The following is a 12,113-nucleotide window of genomic DNA, read 5'->3' on the forward strand; positions in this document are numbered from 1 at the left end:
AAGTGCTGGGATTACAGGCTTGAGCCACCGCGCCCAGCCTCTTCTAGAATCTTATAGAATCTTCCACTCCCTCATCAAAAAGTGGAATCTGGCCAGGTGAAGTGTGGTTCGCACCTGTAATCCCAGCACTTTGGGAGGCCAAGGCAGGTGGATCGCTTGAGGCCAGAAGCTCCAGACCAGTCTGGCCAACATGGCGAAACCACGTCTCTACCAAAAATACAAAAAAATTAGCCAGGCTTGGTGGCATGTGCCTGTAGTCCCAGCTACTCGGGAGGCTGAGGCAGGAGAATCACTTGAACCTGGCAGGAGGCAGTTGCAGTGAGCCGAGATCACGCCACTACACTCCAGCCTGGATGATAGAGTGAGACTCTGCCTCAAAAAAAAAAAAAAAAAAGTAGAATCTAATTCCCTTCCCCATGAATCTAGGTGGCTTTGATTGTCACCAAGAATGTGGTGAAAATTACACTCAGTGACTTTGGCCAAGTGACTTTTAAGGCTAGGTCAGAAAAAGCAATGCAGCTTCTATTGTTTGTCTAGAACCCTCCTCCCTGAGCAACCACATAAGCATTCTAACTGCCTAGGAGCCGCCATGCTGTGAGGAAGCCCAAAGGAGCCCAAGCAGAGAGATCCCATGGAGAAGCTCTGAGACGAAATGAAGAAAGAGATGTTTGGCCAGCCACCAACTGCTACACACACACCACCCACCGCCCTGGCCTGCAGCTCCAGACATCGTCAGAATGTCACTGTCTGAACTTTGAAAGGCAGGAGCCAGAACTGCCCAGGTGAGCCCTCCTGAAATTACTAACTCATAGAAATCACGACAAGTAGTCAAATGACTGTCATTAATTTTTTTCTTTTTTTTTGAGACACAGTCTCGCCCTGTTACCCAGGCTGGAGTGCAGTGGTGTGATCTCGGCTCACTGCAACCTCTGCCTCCCAGGTTCAAATGATTCTCCTGCCTCAGCTTCTCGAGTAGCTGGTACTACAGGCGCCCGCTGCTACGCCCAGCTAATTTTTGTATTTTTAGTAGAGATGGGGTTTCACCATGTTGGCCAGGCTGGTCTTGAACTCCTGACCTCGTGATCCGCCCGCCTCGGCCTCCCAAAGTGCTGGGATTACAAGTGTGAGCCACTGCACCCAGCCAGACTGTCATTGATTTTAAGCCACTAAGTTTTGGGGTGATTTATTTCACAGCAATAAGGCCCCCAACATCCTTTCCCCAAACCCCCACAGGAGACTCACGTGAAGGCAGGCATTGTTGTTCCACTGTGGGATGGGATCAGGCACAGCAGAGAATTTATCTAGAACAGTCTGGTTGGCGTCTAGAAGTTGGACAAGGAGTCTATACATACAGCCACTGTCGTGTCGGGCTCCCCACCTGTGGGAGGAGGGAGGCCATGAAGGCTGGACCTGCTACCCCATCTCTTTGGGTGTCTGCCTACCTTGTCCTGCCTTGTCCGAATGCCCTTCCCATGTATGCAAATCCAGTTCCTCTAAAGGGGCTCCTGGGAGGTGATCTCTGGACCCTTGGAATGTTGTGTCAGACAAGAGTGTCTTTGATGGTGACCCAGGTGGTACTGGATAGTCCACCAATGTGATTTAGGGCAGGGGCCAGTCACACTCATAGAAACAGTCTCAGTGGGGAGTCTCCAGAAAGACCCACCATGTGACTTTCTGTGGGGGCTGGGAGGCGGGGAACATCAGTTGACCTGGAGGCTGAGATTGACCATGTGGGCAATTGACCAATCCCTCATACCTATGTAATGAACCCAAGAAATACTCTGGACACCAAGGCTCAAGTGAACTCCCTTGGTCAAGAAAATTCCATGCATCTTGTCACACATCCGTGCCAGCATGGTAACACGTCCTGACACCATGGGAGAAGGACAACAGAAGCTCTGTGTTTGATCTTTTTCCTGGATGCTGCTCTATGCCCTCCTTTTCTTGGCTGACTTTAATCTGTATCTTTTCCCTGTAATAAACCAGAAGTGTGTAGTAGCATTTTGTGAGTTCTTCCAATGAATTATTGAATTGTGAAGGTGGTTTGGAAGTCCTCCAAACTTGCAGTTGGTAGAGTTATAGAGATGGGGTTTTGCCATGTCACCTAGTCTGGTCTTGAACTCCTAGACTCAGGTGATCCTCCTGCCTCTGCCTCCCCAAGTGCTGGGATTACAGGCATGAACCACCATGCCCAATCAGATTTTGTTTTTAATTATTACTCATCAAACTACATAGTTGTATTGTTGTGACATATTGTGTCAGAAGTGAGGATGGTCTTAGGGATTCCATCCCCGAACTTTGTAGTGAGCTCTAAACTTCTCACAAATATTGATGCCTGTCTGGGAATGGTGGCTCATACCTGTAATCTCAGCACTTTGGGAGGCCAACGTGGGTGGATCACTTGAGGTCAGGAGTTCAAGACCAGCCTGGCCAACATAGTCAAAATACAAAATTTACTAAATATTCTACTAAAATGCAAAATACAAAAATTACTAAAAATTCTACTAAAAATACAAAAATTAGCCAGGCATGGTGGCTGCCTGTAATCCCAGCTACTCGGGAGGCTGAGGCAGGAGAACTGCTTGAACCCAGGAGGCGGAGGTTGCAGTGAGCTGAGATCGTGCCACTGCACTCCAGCCTGGGCGACAGAGGGAGAACCTGTCTCAAAACCAAAACAAACAAACAAACAAACAAAAAAATATTGGTGCCTGGCTCTCACCCTCAGACACTCAGATTTAATTGGTATGACTGGTGCCTGGGCATTGTATGTTTTAAAAGCTACCTTTATGATGTGCAGCAAACTTTGGGAGCCACTGATTATCACAATCAAATAGTACCCCACTGATCAAAACAACACAAATATGTTATATAGTTTGATGAATAGTAATAAAAAATAAAATCTGGCCAGGTGTGGTGGCTCACACCCGTAATCCCAGCACTTTGGGAGGCAGAGATAGGAGGATTGCTTGAATCCAGGAGTTCAAGACCAGCCTGGGTGACATGGCAAAACCCTGTCTCTACAAAAAATATGGCTAGGCGTGGTGGCTCACACCTGTAATCCCAGGACTTTGGGAGGCAGAAGCGGGCAGATCACCTGAGGTCAGGAGTTCGAGGCCAGCCTCGCCAACATGGTGAAACCCCATCTCTACTAAAATACAAACATTAGCCAGGTGTGGTGGTGCATTCCTGTAATCCCAGTTACTCAGGAAGCTGAGGCAGGAGAATCACTTGAACCCAGAAGGTGGAGGCTGCAGTGAGCTGAGATTGTGCCGTTGCATTCCAGCCTGGGCGACTAGCGAAACTTTGTCTCAAAAAGACAAAAAATTCAAAAATTAGCCAGGCACATAAAATTAGCCAGTGTGCACCTGTAGTCCCAGTTACTCAGGAGGCTGAGGTGGGAGGATTGCTTGAGGCTGGGTGATGGAGATTGCAGTGAGCTGAGATCACGCCACTGCACTCCAGCCTGGGTGAAACAGCAAGACTCTGTCTCCAAAAAAAATAAAAAATAAAAATAAAAATCTTATTGGAGATGTATCTCTTAATGAGATGGAGTTGGGGAGTAGGGTTATAGTGCCTTGATTAAGAGTGAATTTGCTGGCCAGACAAGGTGGCTCAGGCCTGTGATCCTGGTACTTTAAGAGGCTGAGGTGGGCAGATCACCTGAGGTCAGCAGTTTGAGACCAGCCTGGACAACATGGTGAAACCCTATCTCTACTAAAAATACAAAAATTAGCCAGGTGTGGTGGTGCACACCTGTGATCCCAGCTACTTGGGAGGTGGAGGCAGGAGAATCCCTTGAACCTGGGAGGCAGAGGTTGCAGTGAGCTGAGATCGCACCATTGCACTCTAGCCTGGGCCACCGAGTGAGACTCTGTCTCAAAAAAAAAAAAAAAAAAGTGGATTTGCTAAGGCCCTAAATTTCCAATGGCCACTTTGCCTGGCTCCCCAGTAGTCCTTACATCTGAGGACGACACCTTAGTGAGGGGCTTTTTTCCTATAAAACTAGAGAAGGGGGACACTGAGAAAGAGATTGGGGAAGGAGAACAATATGATGCTTCCCACACAGATGTAATCTATAGCAGATTAATTGTATAATAGGGGGTTCATGGCTATAGTGGACCTGAAATTTGACTCCCATAAAACCATCTGGGTCATATACCCCCTGGAAAGTCTTCATGCACCCCAGTTTCAAGATGAGTCTGGGCCTTATGCCAGGTTCTGCTAAGCCCAGGCTGTGTTACCCAGGCAAGTCATCTCCTCCTTTCCTTTTTCTTCTTCTTTTTTTTTTTTTTTTAGGTGGAGTCTCACTCTGTTGCCCAGGCTAGAGTACAGTGGTGCCATCTCAGCTCACTGCAACCTCCGCTTCCTGGGTTCAAGCGATTCTTCTGCCTCAGCCTCCCCAGTAGCTGGGATTACAGACGCATACCACCACTCCTGGCTAACTTTTTGTATTTTTAGTAGAGACGGGTTTTGCCATGTTGGCCAGGCTGGTCTCGAACTCCTGACCTCAAGAGATCCGCCCACCTCGGCCTCCCAGAGTGCTGAGATTACAGGCGTGAGCCACCACGCCCAGCCTGTCCCAACCTCTCAGTTGGTGGCATGTGCCTGTAGTCCCAGCTACTCGGGAGGCTGAGGCAGGAGAATCACTTGAACCTGGCAGGCGGAGGTTGCAGTGAGCCGAACCTCTCTCCTTTCTCAACCTCTCAGTTTCTTGCGAAGCTCTGAATGATCTGAGGGCTTGAAATATACCTTCCCACAGGATCAAGGTTCAAAAAAGGTGCTCATATAAAGTACTTGCTATGTGCTTGCCATGTAATAATTGTCACTGCAAGAGCCCTATCTTGTAAACAGGGAAAACAGAGGCATGCTGTGACTTGCCCAAGGCTACAAAGCTGCAGAGCTAGGGTTTGAATCTGGGAGGTCTGGCTCCAGAACCTAAGCTCTTGGCCAACTATGCTATGTTTTCTCCTCCTAAGGCAAGGAGCATCTCTCATTTACCGACAAGACTAAGCTGGGCCCAAGGCCTCTCTTCTGTTTTCCAATCCACACCCCTTTGGGCATGAGCAGAGAGGCTCAGGGTGTGTACTCACTCTGCTAATCACTAGAACTGTGAGTATGTTTGTCACTTCACCTCCCTGAACTTCAGTTTCTTTTCTTTTTATTCTTTTTTTCCAGGACTGAGTATCACTCTGTTGTCCAAGCTGGAGGGCAGTGGTACAACCTCCGCCTCCTGGGTTCAAGCGATTCTCCTGCCTCAGCCTCCCAAGTATGTGGGACTACAGGTGCATACTACCAGGTCCGGTTAATTTTTTTGTATTTTTAGTAGAGACGAGGTCTTGCCATGCTGGGTGGGCTGGTCTCAAACTCCTGACCTCAAGTGATCTGCCTGCCTCAACCGCACAAAGTGCTGGGATTATAGGTGTGAGCTACCGTGGCCGGCCTGAACTTCAGATTTTTTATCTGTAAGGAGGGGTTAGGAGGCCTAAATTAAGTCACCCATAAAAAGGTCATGTCACATGTGGTCAGTGCTTAGCAAGGGGCTATTTTAATCGTCACACTCACCAGTCAGAAACACAAATCTCAATCCTGCCACTATCCAGCAGTTCTGGCCACAGACCCTCCTCCTCTAGGTCCAAGACCTGCTTCTTGCGACACCAGCTGGGAAATGCAGGAGACAGGGTAATGAGAACAGGCAGGCCTTTCTCAACAAGGCGCCGGACCTTAGGATAGCAGGGGCATTCACCTGAATGAAGTCACGAAGCACGTCTGAGAAGGGGCCCCGGGTACGGTTGTCCTGTTTTCCTCCACCACCCAGCCGTCCCCACCGTGCTGCACCATCCACTTTCGGAGGCCTTCTGTGAAATAAAAAAGGCTTGTGCCCAAGTTCCAGTCGCCCGCCTGTTGGTTCCTAGTGAGACTCCTGGCCCTTCCCACCGAGGCCCCGCCCCCTGCCCCTCCCACCAGCTCACCCAAAGCCCGGCTCCTCTGACCCTTCTCGCCGATTTGCAGCAAAGCCCTGCCCCTCCAGCCCCTCTCTCTGGCTCCCAGAACTGCCCCATTCCTACCCCTCCCACAGGCAACCAGTGAAGCCCTGCCCAGAGAGCCCTGCACCCTGCGTGCCGATGCTGCCTTGCCCCTCCGACACCTCCCACTGGCTCCGAATGCTGCCCCGCCCCCCGACTCCTCCCACCGGTCCCACTGCGGCCACGCCCCTCTGGCCCTTCCCACCGGTTCCACTGCGGCCCCGCCCCTCTGGCCCCTCCGCCGCTCCCACTGTGGCCCAGCATCCCGGACTTCCTCTTTCGAGATCCCACCTTGGCCGCAGGGGTTGCGAATAAGGTTGCGTCCGATGGGTCTGCGCGCGCAGAAGCGGCCAAGAGGGCAAGGCCTGGCGTTACGGGCGGGAGACTGGCAGCTGCGGGCGAGGTGCAGTAGTGCGCGGCCGGTGGCGCCGTGATCACGGGCCAGGATCAGCAGCCACAGGGCCTGGCCGTCCACCAGGGCTCGCCAGCCCCGGCACACTTGGCGGCAGCGCCCGAGAAGCGTGCGCGGGGGGACGTGGCTCAGCACCACCAGAAGCAGCTCCGGGGGCAGTTGGCTCAGGTCCAGCGCCTCTTCTGGTTCCGGCTCCGGCGCGGGGACCCGGGCGGCCCGGCCCCTGGAGGCCCAGGCGCCCATGGTCCCCCCGCCAGGCCCGGCTGTGGCTGCGGGAGAGTAAGGGTCAAGGCGTCAGGGACCAGCAGCCTCCGCGGCGCGCAGCCTCTGCCTGCCCGGACTCTGCCAGCCGCACCCCTACCTTCACCATCCCTGAGCCCCGTCCCCGAGTCCCTATTCCCCAGCCCGTCCTTGATAGCCCCGATATCTCGGAGACCCCGCGGTCTGTGTGTATGCCCCGAATTGCGTGCAATCAGCCTCCCTCGGCAGCCCCACCGACACCCCACCCCAAATCCTACCCCAGGGCCTGGCGGCGCTCCTACCCGGGATAACCTAGCTGTGTTGCAAGCTCCCCACGCCCCTCTGCGTCCTTTTAACTCGCAGGCCCCTCCCCTCTTACTAGCCAGCGTCACCCACCCCTGCATCCTCCTTCTTACTCCCCAGCCCCTCCCACCTACTCCCTTCCCCTCTCCAGACCCAACCTGCTTCCCGCGAGGGGGCCAGGTGGGGATCCAGGGTCTGCCGCTCACTGCCGTCCCCTCCAGCTGGCCCCTTGAAATGTCCCTAATTCGTTAGTGGCAATGAGACGTCTGGCTCTGAGCAACCGTTGTTATTTTGGTCAGGCTTCTGAGTGGGAGGCCTCATATCCGTTAACGTGTTAAAAAATTTCCATCACCTTTAAGGTCGGGCACGGTTATCTTCACTTCACAGGAGAAAACAGGCTCCAGCTGCTAAAAATGAATGCTGCAACCAATAGTAACACCAGCCAACTTTTATGGACAGTTTTACTGACAGCCAAGGTGGCAACCCCATGAAGTAGGTGCAGTGATGCCCTTTACTTCACAGGTGAAAAAACTGAGACCAGCAGAGGCCAAGTGACTTGCCCATGATCACCAGCTAGTAGGGACTTGAATCCAGCCAGCTTAGCTCCAGAATTCCTCGTTTTAACCTCTAGATCAGCTCTGTCCAATAAAAATACAATTGTGGCTGGGCGCGGTGACTCATGCCTGTAATCCCAGCACTTTGGGAGGCCAAGGCGGGCAGATCGCTTGAGGTCAGAAATTCGAGACCAGCCTGGCCAACATGGTGAAATCCCATCTCTACTAAAAATACAAAAATTAACTGGGCGTGGTGGCTCGCACCTGTAATCCCAGCTAATTTGGAGGCTCAGGTAGGAGAATCACTTGAACGCAGGAGGCGGAGGTTGCAGTGAGCAGAGATTGCACCACTGCACTCCAGCCTGTGCAAGAGAGTGAGACTCCGTCTCAAAAAACAAACGAAGAAAACAATTGTGAAAGTTGATCATATGAATTGGATCCTTCTTGTCATATCCAACTACAACAAAGTTGAGAGACCGGGGGGAAAAAACACTTAGGGCAGATACCATTGCCCCAAGAATGTGATTCTCTGCAAGCCTGGCTGTTAAAACAGCCTGTTGTAACCTGGAAGCAGTCTCACTGGTACTGAAACAACCTGCTGCGGACTGGTTTTTCCCTCTGCTGTCACTTACCAATCAGAACTTGCCAGCTCCCCAAAACGTTGCTAGTGTCAATGAACTTTCTTGCAAAACAATACCTAACATTTCTGTTTCTTATGAAAACCTCTAACCTCTTTGTTCTTTGAAAGTGCTGAAGACCACCTGGTCGATGTGGATGCCTCGAATTTCAATTCTTACTTTCCAAATAAAACATTTTATTATTTTTTTGAGATAGAGTCTTGCTCTGTCGCCCAGGCTGGAGGGCAGTGGGGTAATCTCGTCTCACTGCAACCTCCTCCTTCTAGGTTTAAGTGATTCTCCTGCCTCAACCTCCCGAGTAGCTGGGATTACAGGCGCGCGCCACCATGCCCAGCTAATTTTTGTATTTTTAGTAGAAATAGGGTTTCACCAGGTTGGCCAGGATGGTCTCAAACTGCGGACCTCAGGTGGTCTGCCTGTCTCGGCCTCCCAAAGTGCTGGGGTCACAGGCATGAGCCACCGTGATAAAACATTTTAAATTTAGAGATTTGTCTCTATATCTCTGTATTTTATTTGGCTTCGACATACTGTGAGCTGTATACATAATTTAAGACCTCAACAAACAAAACCAGACATGGATTCTTCCCCACAAAGAACTTACCTTCTAGAGGGACAGACACGATAAACTGTTGGCATAATGAGCAAATTACATAGTATCAGGGAAATAATTAAATATAAAACCTCCAGACCAGGCACGATGGCTCACGCCTGTAATCCCAGCACTTTGGGAGGCTGAGGCAGGCACATCACTTGAGGTCAGGAGTTCGAGACCAGCCTGGCCAAAATGGCGAACCCCCCATCTCTACTAAAAGTACAAAAATTAGCCGGGTGTGGTGGCACATGCCTGTGATCCCAGCTACTTGGGAAGCTGAAGCATGAGAATCACTTGAACAAGGGAGGCAGAAGTTGCGGTGAGCCGAGACCTTGCCACTGCACTCCAGCCTAGGTAACAGAGTTAGATGCCGTCTTAAATAAATAAATAAATAAATAAATAAAATAAAACCTCCTTTTGGCCCTTTTAGAATCCTCTCCACAAATGCAGAAAAGAAATAAATGGGGTCTGGCATGGGGGCTCACACCTGTAATCCCAGCACTTTGGGAGGCCGAGGCAGGAGGATCTCTTGAGCCTAGGAGTTTGAGACCAGCCCTGGCAGCACAGTGAGACCCCGTCTCTACAAAAAATTTAAAAAGCAGCTGCAAATAGTGGTGTGCACCTGTAGTCTCAGCTACTTGGGAGGCTGAGGTGGGAGGATGGCTTGAGCCCGGGAGATTGAGGCTGCAGTGAGCTGTGACTCTGCCACTGCACTTCAGCCTGGGCTACACATCGAGACCCTGTCTCAAAAAAAAAAAAAAAAAAAAAAAAAAAAAAAAAAAGAATGAAACAGTTGTATTAGTGCATACACTTTAAACGAGCCTGTAATGTGCATCTGCCATGATGAACAGTAAATATAATAAGTATGTGTGTGTGTTAAAAAGTGATTAGTGCTATGAAAAATTAGAGCAGACAAGGGAAAATGGGGCATAATGAGGTTGGGTTGAGTGGATAGGAGAGGCAGACCCTGAATTAGGAGAGATGGATGAACTATCATGCTGGTTTAATTTCTTCTCAATACATATATTTTCATTTTTAAAATTTCGTTTCAACTGGGCATGGTGGCTCACGCCTGTAATCCCAACACTTTGAGAGGCCAAGGCAGGTGGATCACCTGAGGTCAAGAGTTTGAGACCAGCCTCATCAACATGGTAAAACCCTGTCTCTACTAAAAATACAGAAACCTGGGCGCGATGGCTCCTGCCTGTAATCCCAGGACTTTGGGAGGCTGAGGTGGGCAGATCACGAGGTCAGGATTTCGAGACCAGCCTGGCCAATATGGTGAAACCCCATCTCTAGTAAATATAATAATAATAAAAAAATTAGTTGGGTGTGGTGGTGTGTGCCTGTAGTCCCAGCTACTCAGGAGGCTGAGGCAGAAGAATCGCTTGCACCCAGGAGGAAGAGGCTGCAGTGAGCTGAGGTCACGCCACTGCACTCCAGCCTGGGCAACAAGAGTGAAAATTTGTCTAAAAAAAAAATCTTTTATATATATTTTTTGAGACCAGGTCTCACTCTGTCATAGCTCACTTTAGCCTCAAACTCCTGGAGTCCACCAATCCTCCTGCCTTAGCCTCCTGAGTAGCTGGGACTAAAGGAGAGACAAGGTCTTGCTGTTGCCCAGGCTGGTCTTGAACTCCTGAGCTCAAGTGGCCCTCTCGCCTCCACCTCCCAAAGTGCTGGGACTATAGGCAAGAGCCACTGTGCCCACTAAAACTAATATATTAGTTTTAATGTAATGTGTAAGCAGTGGGAATCTTGTTGATAATGAGATATGATTACCCAAGTATTTGATTTTTTTTTAAACTTTTTTCACTTTGTCACCCAGGCTGGAGTGCAATGGCTTGATCTCAAACTCCTGACCTCAGGTGATCCTCCCTCCTCGGCCTCCCAAAGTGCTGGGATTACAGGCATGAACCACTGCACCTGGCCTGATTTTTTTTTTTAACAGTTAAAAGGTTTAAAAAGTTCGAGTACATTGGCGGGGCACTGTGGCTCATGCCTGTAATCCCAGTGCTTCGGGAGGCCGAGGTGGGCAGATCACTTGAGGTCAGGAGTTCAAGACCAGCCTAGCCAACATGGTGAAACCCCCATCTCTACTTAAAATAAAAAATTAGCTGGGTGTGGTGGCATGCACCTATAGTCCCAGCTACTCAGGAGGCTGAGGCAGGAGAATTGCTAGAACCTGGGAGGCAGAGGTTGGAGTAAGCTGAAATTGCGCCACTGCACTCCAGTCTGGGCAACAGAGCAAGATTCCGTTTCAAAAAAAAAAGAAAAAATCCAAATAGGTCAAAAGGGCAGATACTGAAAAGTCAGTGTCTTTTTCCAGTCCCCAATTCTCCTCCCAAGGGCAAGAGTGTTGGTCTCCACCCCAAAGACACCACACCCAGACAGACTTTCACCAATCCCTCTGAGGACTGCTACCTGAGAGACTTTATCTGCAAATAAGATGACCTTTGTTCTCAGTGCAGTTCTGCCCCTCACCCTACCTTAGCTTGTCACCACCATGGTCCAGAAGCCTCCTAGCCCCTATCTATTTCTGTATCTCAAAATGCTATTTAAGCTTCAACCATCTGGCCTGTCTTTGAATCTCATACTTTGTGGGGTTTCTCTGTGTGTGCACATAATGGATTTATGTGCCTTTTCTCTGGTTAATTTGTCTACTGTCAAGTTTATTTCAGAGACTCAAATGATCAAGCCTTCAGAGATGGTGGATGGAAAGTTTCACCTGTCCCTTCACTTGTTAAAAATTTTAAAAAGTTCTTTTGAGATGAGGTTTCACTCTGTCACCCAGTTTGGAGTGCAGTGGTGTGATCCTGGCTCACTGCAGACTTGGCCTCCCAGGCTGAAGCCATCCTCCCACCTCAGCCTCTCAAAGTGCTGGGATTGCAGGCATGAGTCAAGTCACTGCAGCCTTGACCTCCCAGCCTCAAGTGATCCTCCCATCTCAGCCTCTCGAATAGCTGGGATTATAGGCACAGCTATAGTCCCACCATGTCTGGGTAATTTTAAAATATTTTTGCAGAGGCCGGGCGCGGTGGCTCATGCCTGTAATCCCAGCACTTTGGGAGGCCGAGGCGGGCGGATCACGAGGTCAGGAGATCAAGACCATCCTGGCTAACACGGTGAAACCCCGTCTCTACTAAAAAAAAATACAAAAAACTAGCCGGGCGAGGTGGTGGGCGCCTGTAGTCCCAGCTACTCAGGAGGCTGAGGCAGGAGAATGGCGTGAACCCGGGAGGCGGTGCTTGCTGTGAGCTGAGATCGCGCCACTGCACTCCAGCCTGGGTGACAGAGTGAGACTCTGTCTCAAAAAAAAAAAAAAATTTTTTTGCAGAGAGGGGGACTTGC

The 12,113-nt window shown here is 50.2% G+C and overlaps 1 protein-coding gene across 6 annotated transcripts in view; it reads right to left on the reverse strand.

The window, feature by feature from the left end:
• The window catches only part of FBXO27 (F-box protein 27), a 27,348-nt gene extending 19,608 nt beyond the window's left edge, over nt 1–7,740 (reverse strand). For 2 of the 6 annotated variants that reach the window (XR_001888275.1, XM_017887534.1), the window contains exons 1-5: nt 6,954–7,022; nt 6,315–6,704; nt 5,744–5,855; nt 5,563–5,658; nt 1,243–1,378 (exon numbers count right to left, since the gene is read on the reverse strand). Coding sequence is in view for 5 of the 6 variants with exons in the window: in XM_017887534.1 (XP_017743023.1) it covers nt 1,243–1,378; nt 5,563–5,658; nt 5,744–5,855; nt 6,315–6,678 (708 nt within the window). In the remaining variant the exon portion in view is untranslated. Of the gene's footprint in view, nt 1–1,242; nt 1,379–5,562; nt 5,659–5,743; nt 5,856–6,314; nt 6,705–6,953; nt 7,048–7,136 lie in introns of those variants that run through there. The other 4 variants (XM_017887530.1, XM_017887531.1, XM_017887533.1 and 1 more) reach the window with 4 other exon arrangements.
• Between the last annotated feature and the right edge of the window lie 4,373 nt (nt 7,741–12,113).

Source organism: Rhinopithecus bieti, unplaced genomic scaffold, assembly GCF_001698545.2.
Source record: "Rhinopithecus bieti isolate Rb0 unplaced genomic scaffold, ASM169854v2 scaffold_15776, whole genome shotgun sequence".
NCBI lineage: Eukaryota > Metazoa > Chordata > Mammalia > Primates > Cercopithecidae > Rhinopithecus > Rhinopithecus bieti.